Source organism: Dipodomys merriami, unplaced genomic scaffold (assembly GCF_024711535.1).
Source record: "Dipodomys merriami isolate MVZ:Mamm:240054 unplaced genomic scaffold, mDipMer1.0.p SCAF_156, whole genome shotgun sequence".
In the NCBI taxonomy this organism is placed as follows: Eukaryota; Metazoa; Chordata; class Mammalia; order Rodentia; family Heteromyidae; genus Dipodomys; species Dipodomys merriami.
In genome coordinates this window covers 2,460,568-2,482,840 of record NW_027202893.1, presented here as the reverse complement: position 1 = coordinate 2,482,840, position 22,273 = coordinate 2,460,568, and the positions used below count along the sequence as shown (strand labels likewise).

General features: G+C 43.6%; 1 protein-coding gene across 1 annotated transcript; it reads right to left on the bottom strand.

The window, feature by feature from the left end:
• Nucleotides 1-17,455: 17,455 nt before the first annotated feature.
• Nucleotides 17,456-20,073, bottom strand: LOC138827509 (proteasome subunit beta type-4). Its single transcript, XM_070023093.1, has 7 exons — nt 19,898-20,073; nt 19,547-19,753; nt 19,095-19,241; nt 18,830-18,911; nt 18,181-18,297; nt 17,716-17,804; nt 17,456-17,577 (listed from the first exon to the last, which is right to left on the bottom strand). Exons 1-7 carry the CDS (start codon nt 20,035-20,037, stop codon nt 17,565-17,567), a joined length of 795 nt encoding a protein of 264 aa, XP_069879194.1. The 5' UTR covers nt 20,038-20,073; the 3' UTR covers nt 17,456-17,564.
• Nucleotides 20,074-22,273: the final 2,200 nt, after the last annotated feature.

Genomic DNA, 22,273 nt, shown 5'->3' with positions numbered 1-22,273 from the left:
TAACCTTTTTAAAAATTTATTTACTGTTATAATAGAGTTGATTAACAGAGGGGTTACATTTACATGTGTCAGGTAATAAGTACATTTCCTTTTGTACAGTGTCATCTGTTTCCTCATTCCCATTCCTGCATTAACCTTTTATTATTGGTATTGTATGATGACTATGTCATAATCATGCAATTGTGTAGGAAAAGCCACTGAGATTGAATGAGTTTGTTTGTCCAAGGAAGAAAAGTAAGAAAGGCGGAGACAGACAGGCATTAACGCTTAAAAGGGTTCTAGAAAAAAAAAAGAGAGAACTAATTTAAAAGAGATAAGCAAATTGAGAGGTAAGAAAAGAAGAAAGTATTGTGATGCTTCCTTTTTAAGTTTCACAGACATGTACTTCTCTACCTACATGTGTTTTCTCCTGCTTCTCTTGTTTCCTGTTTTGCAATCCCATTTTCTAAAGGTTCAAGTTGTATATCTCACAGCCTTTCCTCATTCCTCAAGGCAGGATTTCTTATTTATCTCTGTCCTTGTAGCACCTAACAATCCTCTGAGCAGTAATTTTAAATGGGTGTGCAATCAGGTTTCTTTGAGAAGAAGCACAAAATCTGGAACTCTTCTGGAAATTTAGATATTTTCCTCCTTTGCATGTAATTTGAGAGGATGTCTGAGTTTTCTGAGCCTTGTTTGTTGTCCCAAATTAACAACTTTTTCTTCTTAAACAATTATCCTTAAAGGATTATTTCAACATCACTTCCCCCCTCTTCAATCCCCCTACCCCCACCCCCACCCCCCGAGATGGAGCTTGAACTCAAAGCCTAGATGCTGTTCCTGAGCCTTTTTTGCTCAAGCTAGTGTTCTACCACTTGAGCCACAGCTCCACTTCTGGCTATTTGGTAATTAATTGGAGATAAAAGTCTCACAGGTTTTCCTGTCTGGGCTGGCTTGGAACCACAATCCTTAGATCTCAGCCTCCTGAGTAACTAGGTTTATAGGCATGATTCACCAGCGCCTGGCTACATTATTTTATTTTTTCCAGTCCTGGGGCTTGAGCACTATCCCTGACTTCTTTCACTAAAGGTTAGCACTCTACCACTTGAGCCACGGTGATACTTCCAGCTTTTTCTGTTTATGTGGTACTGAGGAATTGAACCCAGGGCTTCATGCATGCTAGGCAAGCACACTTCCACTAAGCCACATTCCCAGCCCATCACTTATTTTTTTACTGGGTGAAGGAATTGGTCATTGTCCAGTCAGTGCTTAAAATTTTAAGTCTACAATTTCATATTTGCAAAAACGTGAACATAATTATGTAAACAAAGAAATAAAAATAGACATTTTTGGGTGGGATCATACTTTATGACACAATTAAAATTTTAACCAAAATTATGATTTTTTAATATACTTGACAAATTTTAAATTATCTTGAATGTGTTAATGCAGGATAGGGTAATAAAGACCATCTATTCTAATTGCTAAGTCTTTTGAGAGCAAATTCTTACTTATACTCAGATGTTCAATAGATACTTGCTTTATTATTCACAAAATCATTGTCTTTAAGGATAGGAATGAAACATGTAGTTAGTTTTTAAAAGAATTCATGCATCATCCATGTGCCAGTGGTTCATGCCTATAATCCTAACTACTCAGGAGGCTGAGATCTGAGGATCACAGTTCAAAGCCATCTGGGCAGGAAAGTCTAATTTTTTTTTATTTAAATTTACTATTTAAATTTACTGATTAACTATCAGAAAACCAGAAGTAGTGCTGTGGCTTAAAGTGCTAGAGTACCAGCCCAAGCTCTGAGTTCAAGCCCCATGACCAAAAGAAAAAGCAATAGTGTGTAAAGAATGGATATACTGTGTAGATTTATTGGAGATTCTACAGATATTGAAAGTCAGTTGCTTAGCATTAGGAAGTCAGGGATTTTTGTGACATTTTTGTCTATAGTAATAGATAAATAACAATTCCTAGATCATTTTGAAATAATGATAACAGAAAATGGCTATAGAGTCTGAGACAATCTAGAGTTAAAAGGTAGAAAAAGATAAAGTGAGGAGAGGGGAAATGGGAAGCAAAAGAATATGAGTTAAGTTAGAATTGAAAATAGAATGTTTAAATTAAATGTAAATAGTTCAAAATCTAGAGTGAAGCTGTGGTAAGAAGTCAGAGCTAGAGAAAGGTTAGTTATAAGCAATTCAAATGCTGAGGCAAAAGGAATTGATTTAAAGAAAGACTAGAGGGAAAATGATCTATTGACTGTTGAAAATGAAGGAAACAGATCAGGAGGACTTTGGTTTTACTTTAAGGTCAATTTATTGATTCTTATTCTTACAGCCAAATGCAAGATCTGTGAGTGGGCATTTGAAAGTGAACCACTGTTTCTCCAGCATATGAAGGATACTCACAAGCCTGGAGAGATGCCTTATGTTTGTCAGGTATTGCCTTTTTCTCCCTCTAGTTTTAGCCAGTTTGCTCTCAGGCTGAAAGCAAATAATCCTTTTTCAAAAGAAAAAATATAGCTCTGGTGGCTCACGCCTTGTCATCCTAGCTACTCAGGAGGCTGAGATCTGAGGATCACGGTTCAAAGCCAGCTCAGGCAGGAAAGTCTTTGAGACCCCTATCTCCAATTAACCCCCAGAAAACCAGAAGTGGTGCTGTAGCTCAAAATGGTAGAGCACTAGCCTTGGGACAGCGCCCAAGCCCACAACCAATAATAAAATAAAATAAATAAATAAATAAATATATATGTATATGTGTGTGTTTTTGTTATTAAGATGGTGTACATAGAGGTTACCATTCACAATTCAGCTAATATATACATTTCTCTTTTGGACAATGTCACCCCTTCCTTCACTTTCCCCCAGTTTCCTCCTCCCATCGCTACCCACAAGTTGCATAGTTCATTTTCCACATAATGTATAATGAATATCATGATGGCATTTGTTCACCCTTTCTTCATCTGTTTCTGTGTTCCTCCCATTGACCTCCCCCCCCCCCCGCCCGCCAACCAAAAAAAAAAAAAAAAGAAGGGGGAAAAAGCACATATAACACCACCAACAACAACAGCATAAATAACCCATGTTTCCATTTCCTGGAACTTGTTTCAATAAATAATATTTTAAGTGTTTGGGGGATATTACGCCTTTGATACTCCTCCCCTACTGGTATCCTCCTTTGGTCTGACTGTGTGTGTGTGAATGCCTGGAGTCATGTATAAGTTATCACATCCAGTTATAATTTAGATCTAGCTTCTGCATATGAAATAAAACTTGTGCCATTTGTCTCTCTCAGCTTGACTTGCCTCACTTAAACATAATTTGTTCTAGGTCCATCTACTTGCAAATGACATTATCTTATTCTTTCATGTCTGTGCAAAATTCCATTGTGTATAACTACCACATTTTTTTGATTCACTCATCTACTCCAGGGCATCTGGGCTGTGTCCCATAACGTGGCTGTTGTCAGTAGTGCAGCAATGACCATGGGATGTGCAAGTATCTATAGAGTATCCTGACTTGTACCATTCTGGGTAGATGCCCAACAGTGGTATGGCTGGATCATAGGGAAGTTCTATGTTTAGTTTTTGGAGGAACCTCTAAACTGCCTTCCATAGCAGTTGTACAGTGTACTAGGAGTCCTTTTTCCCCACATCCCCACCAGCATTTGTGGTTGTTTGAATTCTTGATAGTGGTCAATCTAACTGGGGTAAGATGAAAGCTCAAGTTTGTGTGAATGCAAATAATTCTTAAGGAATATTTCTAAATACTTACTGCACATGCTCAGTCTTAGGCCTCTGAAGAATAGGAAAAATAACAAATACAATTTTTATCTTTAACATTCCATGTTGGAGAAAACGTATAATAACCACAGTAAAATATTCCCAAGAGAACATACATAGGTAGGTAGATAAATAGACAGGGAGGGAGGGATCTTAAGTCACACCTGAGCTTACCACAGATACAGACTTGCATTACAAAGTCGGAAAAAATAATTTTATGCATTTAGGAAAACTTTTTCATATTTGTACAGTTTTTTGTTACTTTTTTTTTTTTAGATCTCAGTTGTTCACTCTTAGCCTTATGTTTCCTCCTCTGTAACTCAGGTGTGTCAATATCGCTCCTCCCTCTACTCTGAGGTAGATGTCCATTTTCGGATGATCCATGAAGATACCCGGCATTTGCTCTGCCCTTATTGCCTGAAGGTCTTCAAAAATGGCAATGCATTCCAACTCCATTACATGAGGCACCAGGTACTAGGCACCAGGCCATTCCTTTGTTCTTATTTGTTTGATTTATAGATGCTGGGCAAATAGTTGTGCTGGAGAATATACATATTCTTGGAAAAATTACTCAATTTCAACTATGTGCCATCTTCTAAGGTAGGTGCTAGTGGTAGATAAACAATGGTACAGTGAAGGTGACAAGATTTTTGTTAGGGAGAAGTATAGGATACAGGAAAGCATATACCTCTGTTGGAACTAGAGAATAGTAGTATTCAAGACCTGAACGATGAGTAAAAATGACATCTAAGTAAAATAGAATGGAAAATAGAGTACCTGGGGCACAGGATAAGACTGTAGATTTACAAAATTAAGGTATATTTAGCGTAGACTGTGAGGTTTGGAAGTTTTGGGGGACAGAGTAGGGAGGATCTTAAGATTTTATACTGGTTCTTCTGAGGTGAGTGGATTAAAGGAGTTTAAGACCAGTTAAGAAGACTAGTCAGAAGGCTTTTTCAGCAGTAGAACTAGATGAGAGGTATAGTAATTATTGATTTTTAAGATGAAAAAAGGGTATATGAGATAGAATATATTATGACCCTAGAGAATGGAGTAGGTAAAAGTAGGAAAAGCTGGTTGCCAGTGGCTCACACCTGTAATCCTAGCTACTCAGGAGGCTGAGATCAGAGGATCAAGGTTGAAAGCCAGCCCAAGCAAAAAAGTCCCCATGAGACTTGTTCTGTTTACTTCTTTTTTCAGCAGGTTTGAGTGCAGAGTCTATACTTGTTAGGAAGGTATCCCATCACTGAGCCATGCCTCCATCCCAAAAATTCAGGGTTTCTGTTTCAGTAAACAGTCCTATCATTTACTTAATTGCCAAAGATATAAGTTTAGGGCAATGGATTTTTTTGGTATAGTCCAGACTGGCTTCAAACTCAATAATTGTGTTCTGGCCTTTTGAGTGTTGTTAAGAGTCCATTCTTTTTGTTGTTGGTTGAGGGGCTTGAACTCTGGGCTTGAGCACTGCCTCTGAGCTCTTTAGCTCAAGGTGAGTGCTCTACCACTTGAGCCACAGTGCCACTTCCGGTTTTCTGGTGGTTAATTGGAAATTAGAGTCTCATGGACCTTCCTGCCCAGCTTGGCTTTGAACCACAATCCTCAAATCTCAGCCTCCTGAATGAGTAACTAGGATTACAGGTGTGAGCCACTGGTACCTGGCCTTGTGTGATTCTTATCTCCAATTAACCACTCAAAAGCCAGAACTGATAGAGATATGGTAGAGCGCTAGCTTTGAGCATAAGAGCTCAGAGACTGCCCAGGCAGAGTTCAAGCCCCCTGACCACCAACAACAAAATGAATGGACTCAACAACACTCAAAAGGCCAGAAGTATTAAGTTTGAAGCCAGCCAGGACTATACAGACTGGAAAAAAAAAATCCATTGCCCTAAACGTACATCTTTGGCAATTAAATGAATGATAGGACTGTTTACTGAAACAGAAACTGAATTTTGGGGATGGGGGCGGGGGCATGGCTCAGTGATGGGATACCTTCCTAACAAGAGTAGACTCTGCACTCAAACCTGCCGAAAAAAAGAAGTAAACAGAACACAATTGTTAGGATATTCTGTATCAGCAGTATCTATGGACTTCAAGTATAGCTGTGAAAATGTTAAAAAGGCTCAGATCTTTTTAACTACTACTACTACTTTTAGCTACTCAGGAGGCTGAAAGCTAGGCTGGGGAGAAAAGTCCAGGAGACTCTATATCCAGTTAACTATCAAAAACCTAGGTCTGAGAAGGTGGCTCAGTGGTAAGAGTGCTTGCCTCACATGCATGAGGCCCTGAATTCTATTCCTCAGTACCACATAAACAGAAAAGGCCAGACGTAGTGCTGTGTTCTCTAGTGGTAGGGCATTAGCCTTGAGCTGAAGAACTGAGGGACAGCACCCAGGCCCAGAGTTCAGGCCCCATGACCAAAAAAAAAAAAAAAAAAGCTAGGCTCTGGGCTGTGGGAATGTAGCTTAGTGGTACCGTGCTCGCCTACCATGCCTAAAGCCCTGTTTACCACATAAACCCTCAGTACCACATAAACAGAAAAAGCTGTAAGTAGCACTGTGTCTCCAGTGGTAGAATCCTAGCCTTGAACAAAAGAAGCTCAGGAACAGTGCCTAGGCCCTGAATTCAAGCCCCAGGACTGGCCAAAAAAAAAAAAAAAAAGCAAGACTGGAAGTATGGCTCAAGTGGCAGAATTCTAGCTGTTGAGTAAAGAAAAGCTGAACAAGTAGCTGAGCAAGTATGAAACCTTGAGTTCAAACTCTCATACCTATAAAAATAGTCAAGTCTAAAGTCTGGGACAAAAGTTGTTGAAAAGATACTTAGGAATCATTCTTATATAAATCCAGAAGATTTTTAAAAAACTTTTCAAGTGTCAGGCTCTCCAGCCCTGTCTGGAACAAGGGAAGGAAAGGCTTAGGATTCTTCAAGTCTGTAGCCACAAAGCCAGCACCATAGTCTTAGAGGGAAATGTGATATAAGGGAAGCTGAAAAGTATGAAAAAAAAGGTATGATTAAAATGTCACATACTGTAAGAAGGTAGCAAGCAAGATAGACAAATTTTCATTAACGAGCCATTTTGTTGTTAAAGTCAAATTCTACAAATAAGAGGGAAGGAGACAGATTTGTTTATGAAGAGGTGAGGAAAGAGGGTGGTAGATCTAGGAGCAAAAAATAACAGGAAAATTTAGGATTTTGCTGGTTGTGGTATATTTCACTTACAAGATGGACTAAATGTGACCTTATTTTAAAAAGGAGCTACTAAAACAGGAAAGGAAGGCATGCATATAAACGAATATAAAATGCAGGACAAATGGGTACATGTGTGCTCAGTGTTCACACATAGATGTGTGAACCCATGTCACTTGTAAGTAACCCACTTTACTTACATAGTAGTGACTACTGATACTCTACCACAAATGTATTTCCAAATAGGGTACAGAAATTGTCACATTTACTTGCTACCTAAGGAAAGAAAATCATAGATATGAGTCCAACTTCTGAAAAACTTCAGTACTGATTTAAGAAGAAATGCAGCAAGATAAAAATGAGTGTATTAACTTATCATTTGTGTTTAAAAAAGAAAAGAGCTGGCGGCTCACACCCGTAATCCTAGCTTCTCAGGAGGCTGAGATCTGAGGATCCTGTTTCAAAGCCAGCCCAGGCAGGAAAGTCCATGAGACTATCTGCAATAAACCACTCAGAAAACCAGAAGTGCTGTGGTTCAAGTGGTAGAGCACTAACCTTGAGCTGAAATGCTGAGGGACAATGCCCAGGCCCAGAGTTCAAGTCCCACAACCAACAAAAAAAAAAAAAAGAAGAAAAGAAGGTAGCAATCCCATACAAATGGTTATTATATACACAGACTACCCATGAAAATGTATTCAGAAAACTAGTAATAAAAGCCAAGAGCTACTGGCTCATGCCTGTTGTAATCCTAGCTACTCAGGCTGAGATCTGAGGATCGTGGTTCAAAGCCAGCCTGCATATGAAAGTCCCTGTAGAGCCCTACCCTTTACTACCCTTGAGCAGAATCGCTCAGGGCCAGCACCCAGTCCCTGAATTAAAGTCCCATGACCCACCCAAAAAAACAAAACTAGTAACGAGAAAGGAACTGATGGGAAGAGTTAAAACCTATAATGTAGGTTGAGTTGAAGGTATGAGTCGATTTGCTTGGTGGTTTTGCCATGTCCCATTTAAGAGTCAAAAAAGAAGCATTTACAGGAATAGGTAGCACTGACTGCAATATAAAGATAAGGTTATATAAAGTAGGGACCAGTAAGTTTATGTCACTGGTCCAGATTATTACAAGTCAGGAATTGGTGGCTTATTCATCTTGGCCTTGATTCTACTTTTCCTACCATTGATTCTCAACAGTAGGGTTCTTATTCTCAAGAAGGGAAGAATGATGCGAGAAACACTGATCAACCTTCTCAGAGAAGAAAAGTCATTGGGAACCTTTAAGGAATTTTTGTTTTTCTTTCCCCTTCAGAAGAGAAATGTTTATCACTGCAACAAGTGCCGGCTGCAGTTTCTTTTTGCCAAGGATAAAATTGAACACAAGCTTCAGCATCATAAAACCTTCCGTAAACCCAAGCAGCTAGAGGGCTTGAAACCAGGCACCAAGGTAAAGGGTTTGTCAAAGTTTCTTTTACAGAGTCAGAAAGGGGGAGAAAAGAGATTTTCAGTGTTCCAAGGTTTTTGTGGGTAGAATCTCACTCTTTATTCCCTCAACTCTCAGGTGACAATCCGGGCCTCCCGAGGGCAGCCACGAACTGTTCCAATATCCTCCAGTGATACACTTCCCAGCACCTTGCAGGAGGCAGCACCACTGACCTCAGCGGATCCCCTGCCTGTTTTCCTTTATCCCCCTGTCCAACGCAACGTCCAGAAGAGAGCCGTTAGGAAAATGTCAGTGCTTGCTAAATGCCGGGTGGGAGGGGACTGTGGGGGCAGGGTTATTTCTGATACACAGTGTAAGCACCTCAGCAGGGTCGGTCATCTAAAATCTTACAATTTGAGGATACTTGCAACAGTAATGAAACTTCTTTTTTTTTTTTGACAGGAGTGTCATGGGCCGGCAGACATGTCTAGAATGTAGCTTTGAGATCCCAGATTTCCCTAATCATTTCCCTACATATGTCCACTGCTCTCTCTGTCGCTACAGTACCTGCTGCTCCCGAGCTTATGCCAACCACATGATCAAGTAAGTTGTTATGAGTTCCTATTCTCCAGAATCATTTCATTCCCTTCCCTGTTCCTAGTTTGTTTCTTTCTTGAACTCTTACAGAATTCTTCAGGCAAGGTAAGAGACTAAAGCCGTGTTCATTTGGCTTTAATGGTCTGTATTCCTGATTGTGTGGGATCTTTCTACTCAAAACTATGGCCCAAACACCAGCATTAGATGGGAGCTTGATAGAAACAATTTCTGAGCCCCATCTAATCTGGATCAGTCAACCCTGAGGTGATTTCATATTTGTATTAAACTTTAAGAAGCATGATGAAGCCGGGCGCTGGTGGCTCACGCCTGTAATCCTAGCTACTCAGGAGGCTGAGATCTGAGGATCGCGGTTCAAAGCCAGCCCGGGCAGGAGAGACCATGAGACTCCTATCTCCAATAAACCACCAGAAAACCGGAAGTGGCGCTGTAGCTCAAGTGGTAGAGCGCTCGCCTTGAGCTGAAGAGCTGAGGGACAGCGCCCAGGCCCGGAGTTCAAGCCCCATGACCGACAAAAAAAAAAAAAAAAAAAAAAGAAGCATGATGATAGGAAGCATCTTACATTGCACATTGTCATTGGCTGGTGATCTCTAGCTTAGCCGGCCGGCAGAACCTCATGACTCATTTCACATTATGTCTTTCTCAGCAATCATGTTCCACGGAAAAGCCCCAAGTATCTGGCTTTGTTTAAAAACTCTGTGAGGTAAGGAAAAGCTTATGGTACACCTAATTTTCTAAATATTTATATGCTTTTAGTTTTTTTGTGGGGTGGTTGGTAGTATGGATTAATTTGAGGGAAAAAAAATATTATGGGTTTTTTTCTTTTTTCATTTTGGCTAGTCTTGGGCTTGAACTCAGGGTCTGGGCACTTTCCTTTAGCTTTTTCAACTTGAAGATGTTAGTGATTTACCACTTGAGCCACAGCTTCACTTCTAGTTTTTTGGTGAGCCACAGCTTCACTTCTAGTTTTTTGGTGTCCCATTAATTGGAGATAAGACTTAGGTATTTTCCTGCCCAGGTTGGCTTTAAACCACAGTCCTCTGATCTCAGCCTCCTGGGTAGCTAGAATTACAGGCATGTGCCAGTGGTACTCGACTTCTCCTTTACAAAGCCTCAAATTTGAGCCGGGCGCTGGTGGCTCACGCCTGTAATCCTTGCTACTCAGGAGGCTGAGATCTGAGGATCACTGTTCAAAGCCAGCCCGGGCAGGAGAGACTGTGAGACTCCCATCTCCAATAAACCACCAGAAAACCGGAAGTGGCACTGTAGCTCAAGTGGTAGAGCACTCGCCTTGAGCTGAAGAACTGAAGGACAGCGCCCAGGCCCAGAGTTCAAGCCCCACGACCGACCAAAAAAAAAACAAAAACAAAAAAACAAAGCCTCAAATTTTAACTTTCTCTGGTGTTTCTCTGGTGTCATTGCCATATTTGTCTTATGTCCACTTTAACTCTTTCCAGTGGAATCAAGCTGGCCTGCACTTCATGTACCTTTACTACCTCTGTGGGAGATGCCATGGCCAAGCATTTGGTTTTCAACCCCTCCCACAGATCCAGCAGTATCCTGCCGCGGGGTAAGTAGGAGAGATGGGCAAAAAAGATACTTGTCCAAAAAAAAAAAGAAAGAAAAGGAGGCTGTGGAAGGTGGCTCAGTTGTAGAGTGCTTGCCTTGCACGCTTGAGGCCCTGGGTTTGATTCCTCAACACCACATAAGCAGAAAAGCCGGAAGTGGCTCTGTGGCTCAAGTGGTAGAGTGCTCACCTTGTGCTGAAGAGCTGACGGACAGTGCTCAGGCCCAGAGTTCAGGCACCAAGACCGACAACAACAAAAAGATACCTGACATTCTTTATAAGCAGGAGCATTCTTCTCCAATGTCACCCATTCACTATTTAGATATACTGCACTAAATTAGACACAGTGTATATAGGACTAGCAGGCACTCTGCGGAGTATACTAGGACCATCTTTCGGAGGACTCTTCGCTGATCTAACCTTTTTTTTTTTTTCTTTCCTTTTCCCTAGGACTCAATTGGCTATCTCACTCAAGGTAACAAGTTCTCATTTAATGATTTAATTGCTGTTTTTCAGTGTGTTTGCTCTTTCTTTTACTACTATTTAAATTTCCTAGTTTAACTTATCTTTCTTTCTTCTTTGCTCTCCTACCTACCCTTTAGGCATGGTCAGACACGTGACCGAGTGCACGACCGGAACTTGAAGAATATGTACCCTCCTCTTTCTTTCCCACCTAACAAAGCTGCCACTGTGAAATCTGCGGGAGCCATGCCAGCTGAGCCTGAAGAGCTCCCATTGCCTGTGGCTCAAGCGCTCCCATCACCAGCCTCAACTGCAACCCCGCCACCAACCCCCACTCACTCGCAGCCTTTAGCCCTTCCACCCTTGGCCCCAGAGGGGACCAAGTGTCTGAATGTTGATGACCAGGATGAAGGCAGCCCAGTCACCCAGGAACCTGAGGCAGCATCAGGGGGTGGAGGTAATGGTGGAATTGGCAAGAAAGAGCAGCTATCAGTGAAGAAACTTCGAGTAGTACTGTTTGCCCTATGCTGCAATACAGAACAGGCAGCTGAACACTTCCGAAACCCCCAGCGACGTATTCGGCGTTGGCTTCGCCGATTCCAGGCCTCCCAGGGGGAGAATCTAGAGGGCAAATACCTCAGCTTTGAGGCAGAGGAGAAACTGGCTGAGTGGGTGCTGACCCAAAGGGAACAGCAGCTCCCTGTGAATGAGGAGACCTTATTCCAGAAGGCCACCAAAATAGGACGTTCTTTGGAGGGGGGGTTTAAGATCTCCTATGAATGGGCTGTGCGCTTCATGTTGCGGCACCATCTGACTCCCCATGCCCGGCGAGCTGTGGCTCACACCCTACCAAAGGATGTAGCAGAAAATGCAGGACTCTTCATTGAATTTGTACAGAGGCAAATTCACAACCAGGACTTACCCCTGTCTATGATTGTAGCTATCGATGAGATCTCCTTGTTCCTGGATACAGAGGTGCTGAGCAGTGATGACCGCAAGGAGAATGCCCTGCAGACAGTAGGCACCGGGGAACCTTGGTGTGATGTAGTGCTAGCCATTCTGGCAGACGGCACGATCCTCCCCACGCTGGTTTTCTATCGAGGACACATAGATCAGCCTGCTAACGTGCCAGACTCTATATTGCTAGAAGTGAAGGAAAGTGGCTACAGTGACGATGAGATCATGGAGCTGTGGTCAACTCGCGTGTGGAGGAAGCACACAGCTTGCCAGCGCAGCAAGGGAATGCTAGTGATGGACTGTCATCGCACTCACTTGTCTGAAGAGGTACTGGCTCTGCTGAGTGCCTCTAGCACTTTGCCTGCAGTGGTCCCAGCAGGTTGCAGCTCCAAAATCCAACCATTAGATGTATGCATCAAACGGACTGTTAAGAACTTTCTGCACAAAAAGTGGAAGGAGCAGGCTCGGGAAATGGCAGACACTGCTTGTGATTCTGATGTCCTGCTTCAGCTAGTGCTAGTCTGGCTGAGTGAGGTACTGGGCGTCATTGGAGACTGCCCAGAGCTAGTTCAGCGGTCTTTCCTTGTGGCTAGTGTTCTGCCGGGCCCTGATGGCAACATTAACTCACCTACTCGCAATGCTGACATGCAGGAGGAGCTCATTGCCTCCCTAGAGGAGCAGCTAAAGCTGAGTGGGGAACAGTCTGAGGAACCCTCAGCTTCTACTCCCCGACTCAGATCATCTCCTGAAGAGACAGTTGAGCCTGAAAGCCTTCACCAGCTGTTTGAGGGGGAGAGTGAAACAGAGTCTTTCTATGGCTTTGAGGAGGCTGACTTAGACCTCATGGAAATCTGAGTGTGGGATCATGAGTGTGGAGTCAGGTTGGGAAAGTGAGGGAGGGTAGAGGGATTTAGGGGAAAAGGGGCATACCAGGCGGGGTACTTGGTTTATATTTTTAATTTTATGTCATTTCCCCTGATGTTGACTTACACTTCCCTGTGAATTTGTGATTAGGAAATCAATAGTGATCATTTCTGAGCCGAGGATCTGACCCCATTGGTCATTCACTTCTGCTAAAAACAGGCTTTTGTGACGTTTCTAAATTTAAATCACTGTGTTCAGTATTTTTCTGACAAAAATCAAGGGAAAAAAAAAAAACCCTTTGTGGGTGAATGTTGTTTTGTTTCCCCCTTTACCTCAACTGTATCATAGTACTTCCAGGTTTTTTGTTCGTTTAACTGTGTGGCCAGTCTTTGGGCATGATACTATCTAATAACCATTGTTAATGTGAGAACATTTCTGAAGATGGGAAAGACAAAAATATGTAGTTCAAACTGGTTTATTATATATATGGATAAACTTTTTCATTGTGGTCTTAACACTTTTATATAAAAATGAAAATGCAAGGAAAAAAAAAACCACTGAACTCTTCTTCCTTCTCTTTTTCTTAATTTCCCTGTCGAGATGTTGGTTTCAACAGCTCTAGATCTGAAATTGTGGCTTTAAAAATGCATGAAACCACCCTTAATCATCCAGAATGAATAGATTTGTCCTTTCTTCACCATCCTCCGTCCAACAAAACTATTTTTTGCTCTTGGAGATCCTTGAACCCTTCCTTGCCCCATTCTTACACTGCCCATCCCTCTGGACAAAGGAGCACACATATCCTTAGCCGAGGCACCGAGGTCATCAGAGCGTGAGGGTGGAAGCCGCTTCCAGAGTTTGTGTCTTCACCCTGCAAAGCCCTTGAGCAGTCCCTGCTTTCTGAACTCCATCCTGTTCAGTGGACAGCATGCCTGTTCAAGGGATCACAGATCCTACAGCCACGAACTAATTGCATAAACTTGAAGTGCTGAACTTTAAAAAGACAGGTAACCTATTCAAATTGTTTATTACCTGTGGCTTTCCCCTATTTCTCTTAATGCTTAGAGAAGAATTTGATGCAAAGAAGAACATGGGAGTGTGCACAAAGAAAAAAAAATATGAATCTTTATTTTTCACTGCCAGCTTGAAGGAAAATTTTTTCTACAATTTGCATGAGGGACTTTTTTTTAAAAAAAAAAACAAAAAAAATTCAGTTATAAGCCAAATGTACTGTACCATACAGAGAAAAGGAGCAAAATAACCAAGTCTACCTTTCCCACAGCTACACCATTCTTCTGTCCATCCTGAGGCTTTCAACAGTGTTTTCCTCCTGTGAGCCAAGGAGGCAACCTGCACAAGCGTGTAAATGGTTCATCTTTAAAATGTACATAAGTGGAACATTTAATGAGCGGAAAAATTTTATAAATTCCCCCAAACCCTAGGGTGACCCTGTAGGCTTTCAGCCTGGGAGATGCTCAAGATGTCACACTGGTGGTAGGTGTGACATTTACCACCAGATCCTCTCCCTGCTGGTTTTTTGTTTTTGTTTTTTAACACCCAGCACACTATAATATAGTGAACTGGAGCATTCCCTTCCAGAACAGCTTGGCCAGCTTTCAACCCGTGGCATCCGAAAACTGAACGAAGGATCCATCTGGGCTTCTCTTTCCCAGCTTTTTGCCCAATGCCATTTTAATGGACTGAACTTTCAAGTCAACCCTCTGCTTTTGAGAAATTTGGAGAACTGATTGGTCACTTCTGTCTACACCCTAATCCTCCTCTTTGGTAGTCTCTGCAGCAGCCACAGCCTTAGCAGAGCTGGGTTCCTTGTCTCTGCACTCTGACTTTCTGGATGGGTAAATTTTTCTAAGATCATCAGCAATGGATCAACTGGGTTTTGGCCAGGGAAGTTGTCTTTGTGGACTCCGCCTGCATGGCTTAGTGGTAGAAGGAAGTTTTTTGTTTTGTTCTGTTTTTTTATAATTCAGTTTAATCAATAAACACGTATTTATTGACTACTTTCTGTGTTGACTAAATGTGTGATTTTCAATTGAAAGTTCAGTTACTTGCTTAAATTTACTAGTTCACTTGTTTGCTGTTGCCTATACCCATTTCTTAAAAGGTTTGGACAGAACTTACTTAATGGCTAAGCAGGGATGGCACACCCACATAATCCTAGCCACTCAGGAGGCCGAGATCTGAGAGTCAAGGGTCAGAGTCAGCCTAGGAAGACATATCAGACTTTTTTTTCTTTTTTCTTTTTTTTTTTTGTCCATCATGGGGCTTGAACTCTGGCTGAGCACTGTCCCTCAGCTCTTCAACTCTAGGTGAGCACTCTACCATTTGAGCTACAGCACCACTTCCAATTTTCTGGTGGTTTATTGGAGATCTAGGCTGGCTTTGAACCCCGATCCTCAGATCTCAGCCTCCTGAGTAGCTAGGATTACAGGCATAAGCCACTGGTGCCCGGCTATCAGAGAGACTCTTAGCATCAATTAAACAGAAGCCAGAAATGATGGTGTGGCTCAAGTGGTAAGAATGCCAACCTTGAGTGAAAAAGCTATGGGTGTGAGATGGGAGTTCAAGCCCCAGTACCAGCAAATCCCCACCCCATCCTCACAAAAAGCATCGAGGTGCTCATTTTTAAAACCATTCCAGCAAAGGCATGTGGCTGACATGCAGATGACTTACCCTACAGCTGTATTTTCCACTTTCTAATGAACACATACCTTTTCCTCCCTTAAAACAAGCAGGCAGTAGAGTTAGGTGATTCTGCATCAGTGTTTCTCATAAATAGCAAAGCTCTAAAATTATACAAGTTAAAACTGTGGTTTTTTTTGTTTTTTTTTTTTTAATTTTTTTTTTGGTCCGGTCGTGGTGCCTGAACTCTGGGCCTGGGTGCTGTCCTTCAGCTCTTCAGCTCAAGGCTAGCACTCTACCACTTGAGCCACAGCGCCACTTCCGGGTTTTTTCTTTTTGCTTATGTGGTGCTGAGGAATCGAACCCAGGGCCTCAGGCATGCAAGGCAAGCGCTCTACCACTGAGCCACCTTCCCAGCCCACTATGTGTGTTCTTATAGTAGACATTCTAATGAGGGTGAAGGATAATTTTTAGTTTAAGTTTCCCTGATGCAATACTTCAAAATTTTCTACAGTGCTAGAAGTTTAAATTCAAGCTATAGACATTTAGGTTAAATGTTTATATACTGCTTCATATTCCCTGTATGAAGAGTGAGTCTGGACTTGGTGTGGGTTGGAGTGCCACTTCTAGGCAGTCTCCTTGTAAAGAGCAGCTCTACTTAGACACACCCTGTGTCTTTGACATTGTTATGATTTTTTAAAAAAAATTAAGTCTGCAGCCAGCATTCGCCGGGAGGTCTGCATTCCTTTATGATGCAGCAAAGGGAAAATAATTTCTAAACACAAAAGCTAGTTACCATGGCCCAGCACTGGTGGCTTGTGCCTGTCATCCTAGCTACTCAGGAGGCTGAGATCTGAGGATCTTGGTTCTAAGCCAGCCTGGGCAGGAAAGTCTATGAGACCCTTATCTCCAATTAACCACCAGAAAACAGTGGTAGAGCGCTAGCCTTTAGCTGAAGAGCTCAGGGACAGCACCCAGGCTGAGTTCAAGCCCCAGGACTGATGAAAAAAAAAGTTATGAGCTGGGCACTGGTATGTCACACCTGTAATCCTAGCAACTAAGGAGGCTGAGATCTGAGGATCACAGTTCAAAGCCAGCCCAGGCAGAAAAATTCATGAAACTCATTTCCAACTAGCCAACAAAAAGCAAGAAGTGGAGCTAGGGGCTGGGAAGGTGGCTCAGTGGTACAGCGCTTGCCTTGCATGCCTCAGGCCCTGGGTTTGATTCCTCAGCACCACATAAGCAAAAAGAAAAAAGCCAGAAGTGGCGCTGTGGCTCAAGTGATTAAGCACTAGCCTTGAGCAAGAAAACGAAGAATGCCCATGCTCTGAGTTCAAGCCTCAGAACTGGTATAATAAAATTGTATTACCGGGGCTGGGAAAGTGGCTCAGTGGTAGAGTGCTTGCCTTGCATGCATGAGGACCTGGTTCAGTTCCTCAGCACCACATAAGCAGAAAAACTGGAGGTGGCGCTGTGACTCAAGTGGTAGAGCATTCACCTTGAGATCAAGAGCTGAGGGACAGCGCCCAAGCCCAGAGTTCAGGCCCCACGACTAACAAAAAAAAAGTTACCCATACAAATTTGTCTGGCTTCTATAAGAAACTGCCTCTGTAGGCTGGGAAGGTGGCTCAGTGGTAAAGCGCTTGCCTTGCATGTCTGAGGCCCTGGGTTCGATTCCTCAGCACCACATAAGCAGAAAAAGCCGGAAGTGGCACTGTGGCTCAAGTGGTAGAGCACTAGCCTTGAGCTGAAGAGCTGAGGGACAGCACCCAGACCCAGAGTTCAGGCCCCCCAAAAAAAAAACCCAAAAAAACTGCCTATAGTATAGTGTCATGAAGACTGTCCTCGCCTATATTTTCATGTAGAAAGAGTTCTATATTAGGTGAAGGAATCTAAGGGTTCTCTAACCAAGAAAGTTGGCACATGGCTGTACTGGGTAGTGTGGTCTTGGTGTGATCCAGAGAGAATAAAACCACTCAGCAAAAACTTTACAAGACTGATTTATTTTACAGAAGGAAAGTCTACCTTTGAACTAGCCCAGTCCAAAGGGAAAAGAAAAGCAAAACTTCAACTCTGGATAAGGCAAGTGTATTTCATTCAAAACCACTACAAAGAAAAAGCAAAACACAGTTGTGAAACATAAAAGGTTCAATTCCTAAAAGCTCTACCCTCCCAGCCAGAGAATTTTTCTGCTTGAACCCTTTAAAAAAAAAAGGTCAGCTTAATGCAAACCAAGGGACTCACCTGATCATGTGGGCAATATCCCAGTTGGTCTCTGCAGATAGGGGTCCCTCAATTTCAACACCTTTTTCAGTTACAGTGGCAATTTGAAACTGAAAAGAAAACATCCAATGAAATGTTTTTCCTTAAATGAAGTCACTTAGGCCTGGTTAAATAGAGGATCTTCCAGTCACAGAGGAGAGACCTAGGAATTCAAGAATCCACAGCCTGGGACTAGGAATGTGGCCTAGTGGTAGAGTGCCTAGCATGCACGAAGCCCTGGGTTCAATTCCTTAGTACCACATAAACAGAAAAAGCTGGAAGTGGCACTACAGCTCAAGTGGTAGAGTACTAGCCTTGAGCAAAAGAAGCTCAGGGACCACACTGCCCAGGCCCCCGAGTTCAAGCCCCAGGACTAGCAAGAAAAAATATGTATATATCCACAGCCTAACAATTAGATTCCCAGAACTTTTGCATACCACTCCTCACCCGGTTATAAGAACGCGCATCACGATAGTACAGCACTCGCATGCAGCGTTCCACGAGCTCTCGGGCCTCGGTCTGAGTCAACACAGGCTGCTTCTCCAGAACTTCTCGAAGCAGAGGCTAGGGAGATGGTGGGATAAACACAGGAGATATCACAGATTAAGTTATAGGCTATTTGTCACCAACATCTGTGTAAACAAGTACATTAAATGGAAAGACAGCTTCCCTACTTACTGTCTCACCAAAATGAAGTTGGCTACTAAGACACTTTTTTTTTTTTTTTTTTTGGTCGGTCGTGGGTCTTGAACTCTGGGCCTGGGCACTGTCCCTCAGCTCTTCAGCTCAAGGATAGCGCTCTACCACTTGAGCTACAGCGCCACTTCCGGTTTTCTGGTGGTTTATTGGAGATAGGAGTCTCACGGTCTCTCCTGCCCGGGCTGGCTTTGAACGAGATCCTCAGATCTCAGCCTCCTGAGTAGCTAGGATTACAGGCGTGAGCCACCAGGGAAGTTTTAGAACATTTGGTCTGTGTATCAATCAACTGACTTATTTACCTCACCTTGTCACTGGAACCAAAGTATCTACTGTGTTCAGATACCAAGAAACCTCCTTTTTTCTCCCTTTCCCCCTCACCTCTAGACCTGCTACTTACCTGAGCCAAGTATGCACCATAACCAGTGGCCAGTGAAGGGGCTTCATAGGCCACACCAAGCATGTCCACATAACCAAGGAAGCTAGCAGGGCAAAAGAGATCAAATAACTCATGTAATCTTAAAGAGTTTTGTGTTCTTTTTTAGCTGTGTATGTGTGGTATGAGTTGAAAGAGGGGTTGACTAGGGGAGGGAAAAACAAACAAAGGGCCACACACAGGTGGGTCAGGTTGGGAGCTCAGGGAAGCTATTTGAATTCAAATCAACCTTTCTCCATCAGCGTAGCCTCCAATGACCATGGTATTCCACAGAGGGTTCATCTTGGAGCGGCGGCTGTACATGGCCCTGGTCAGCCACGAATGAATAGCTCTAGGACTATAGCTGTGTCCATCTCCCAACAGCTCTTCATCGATCCTTCAAGGAATTGATTGTAAGAGTGAGAAAACGGCTGGGATCTCCACCCACCTCCAAAAGAAATTGCTCCCGTCAATCTCCTTGGCTACGCCTGAATGCCAAAACACATTCACGCGTTTCAAAACGTACTGGCTTTAATTTTACAAAGGGATTTCTTTCAGTGTGGGGTTTCCGCCCCACGACCGACAGAAACAAAACCCAGCTCCTCTGTTGCTTTCTTAACCCTAGCGATCCTCTCAACTGCGAAGGCCCGCGGGGGGGGGGGGGGGGGGGTGTCCCCACTCCGAGTCCTCCAGACGACTTACACCATCTGGCCGAGAACTTGCTTCAAATACTGAAAATCGGCGTAATCTCCGGAGGCACCGAGCATGGTGCTGTTGTTGACTCGCATAATGCGCGAGATGTTGCGGAAACGAGCCAGGGAGCCGTAGGAGCCCAGCATGTCCGCGGCGATCACCACCCCGCCCTCGAACTTAACGCCCAGCACCGAGGTCCCGGTCACCATGGGGTTCCTGGAGGAGGAGACACGCAGCTGGGGACAGGCGGCGCGGGGGGCTCCGCCGGGCAGCCCCAGGCCGCGGGGCGGCGCGCGCGTCCCCGGGGCCGCCGGAGGCCGAGGCCCGGCCGCGCCCCTCGGGCCAGGGCGCAGAACTTACTGAGTCCGCGTGAGGGGGGAGTGGCCGTGCGCCGAGGCCGGATCCAGCAGGGGGCCGGGGGCAGACGGGACGCGGTAAAATTGTCCCGGGGCCGGACCCCCGGCCCAATGGCCACACCGAGACTCCCAGAGCGCTTCCATCTTAGTCACGGTCGCGGGGGAGAATGACAGCGCGTGCGCCGGCGGAAGCGGAAGGGATGCTTCTCCTTCCGGTAAGCCACTTCCCGCCGCCATGTTGCTGAGGTCACGCCCTCCGCCGCCAGTCGCGCGGTCGCGCCGCCACACGGTCGCGTCTCCACGCAGGGTGTTGGGAGTCGGTCTGAGGGAGGATTCGTTTGTTTGGGTTTATGGGGTTTTTTTTTTTTTTGCCGGTCCTGGGGCTTGAACTCAGAGCGGGCGCTCTACCACTCGAGCCACAGCGCCACTTCCGGTGTTTGGTTAATTGGACCTGTGTCTCACGGACTTTCCTGCCAGGGCTGGCTTCGAACCGGGATCCTCAGATCTCACCCTCCTGAGTAGCTAGGATTACAGGCGTGAGCCACCAGCGCCTGGCGATCTGAGGATTCTAACACTTGATTCCAAGAAGGACAGGTGTGAAGGAGCCACCTCCTGTTAGATCATTGTCAAAATACCTCCATCAGCCCGGTATATATACAGCCGTATATAATAAACACACACACACCACACACACGGAGCTCTCGCTGCGGGGAGGGGGTGGCGGGAGGGGCTAAGAGCACAGCTCAAGTAGCAGAGCTCTGGGCTTCTAGGAAACATGAAGCCCTGAGTTCAAACTATAGTATCAGGGGGAAAAAAAATAAATCCATATCAAGATATACATCAACAAATCCAAGATTATCTTTATCTGTACTCTTTCTCAAAGCAGGCATGAAGCCCTCGCCTTGAGCCTAAAGAGCTCGGGGACAGCGCCCAGGCCCAGAGTTCAACCCCCACGACTGACAAAAAAAGAAAAAAGATTAATTCCATGCACCTTGTGGGCTATATAAGCCATGTGTTAGTTGTATTCAGGGCAATAGCTTTGTGACAGGAGTCCCCCTGCTGTCAGCTAGTGCTCCAATAAAGACTCTAAATTCAGCCTTTTAAGTGGTGGCTTCTCTGTTCTCATACCTGGATCTACCATAGAACAGTCCAACAGACAAAAATCAGTAGTGTGAGCTGGTAATGTGGCTTAGTGGTAGAGGGCTGGCCTAGCATTCATGAAGCCCTGGGTTTGATTCCTTAATATCACATAAACAGAAAAAAGCCAAAAGTGGCACTTTGGATCAAGTGGTAGAGTGCTAGCCTTGAGCAAAGGAAGCTCAGGGACAGTACCGAGGCCCTGAGTTTAAGCCCCAGGACTGGCAAAAAAAGGGGAAAAAAAATGTTTGTATATGCCAAGAGCAAACTGTTTGAAAAAAGAAATCAAGAAAGTAATTTCATTATAATAATAAAAATAAAATTACGTAAGAATAAGCTTAAGGAAATGAATAAATCTCTTCAACAAAAATTATAGCCAGGTGCCAATGGCTCACGGTTGTAATCCTAGCTACACAGGAGGCTGAGATCTGAAGACCATTGCTTCAAGCTAAGCCCAGACTCAGAAAAAGCTGAAAGTCCCATGTAATTGTAACCCCTCTGTACAGTATGTTCACAAATAAAATAAAATAAAAAAGAAAAGAAAAAGCTGAAAGTAGTGCTGTGGTTCAAGTGGTTGAGCCCTAGCTATAAACAAAAAGAAGCTCAGGGACTGCACCACCCAAGCCCTGAGTTCAATCCCTAAGACTGACACCAAAAACAAACCAAAAACCTATAAAACCTTGGTGAACAAAACTGAAGAGGATATAAAAAAGTAGAAAGATATCCCATGTTCATCGACTGGGAGAAATAATATTGCTAAAATATCTGCAGTACCCAATGTAATCTGTACATTTAAGGCAATTCCAATTAGAATGCCAATGGCATTCTTCACAAAAATAGGGGAAAAATCCTAAAATTAATATGAAACCACAATAGACCCTGAATAGTCAAATATGTGAGTACACAGAAAGAAGGCAGCTATTTACAAGCCAGAAAAAGAAACCTCACCAAGAGCCAATTCACTGGACTTGACCTTGGATTTCTGACTTCCAGAATTCAATAAACATATTGAGAAAAGAACATGTTGTTCAAGCCACTCAGTTTGTAGTATTTTGTTTTGGCAGTCCAAGCAAACTAAGAAAGATGAAATCAAATTTATATTCATCTATGGGGCATGATCGTGCACAGAGCATCCAGTTTTCCCCATACTCTCAAGTCAACTGCATATTATCAGCCTTGCAATTCTTGCCAATCTTTTTTTTTTAATTGTGAAAATACTGTACAGAGGAGTTACAATTACATG

What these genes read in the sequence shown, in the direction of transcription:
- LOC138827509 (XM_070023093.1), bottom strand. Translation starts at nt 20,037, where the DNA reads ATGGAAGCGCTCTGGGAGTCTCGGTGTGGCCATTGGGCCGGGGGTCCG. An exon ending in TCCCCCCTCACGCGGACTCA is followed by an intron (nt 19,754 to 19,897) that starts GTAAGTTCTGCG and finishes CTCCTCCTCCAG; the next exon opens with GAACCCCATGGTGACCGGGA. An exon ending in CAAGTTCTCGGCCAGATGGT is followed by an intron (nt 19,242 to 19,546) that starts GTAAGTCGTCTG and finishes AATTCCTTGAAG; the next exon opens with GATCGATGAAGAGCTGTTGG.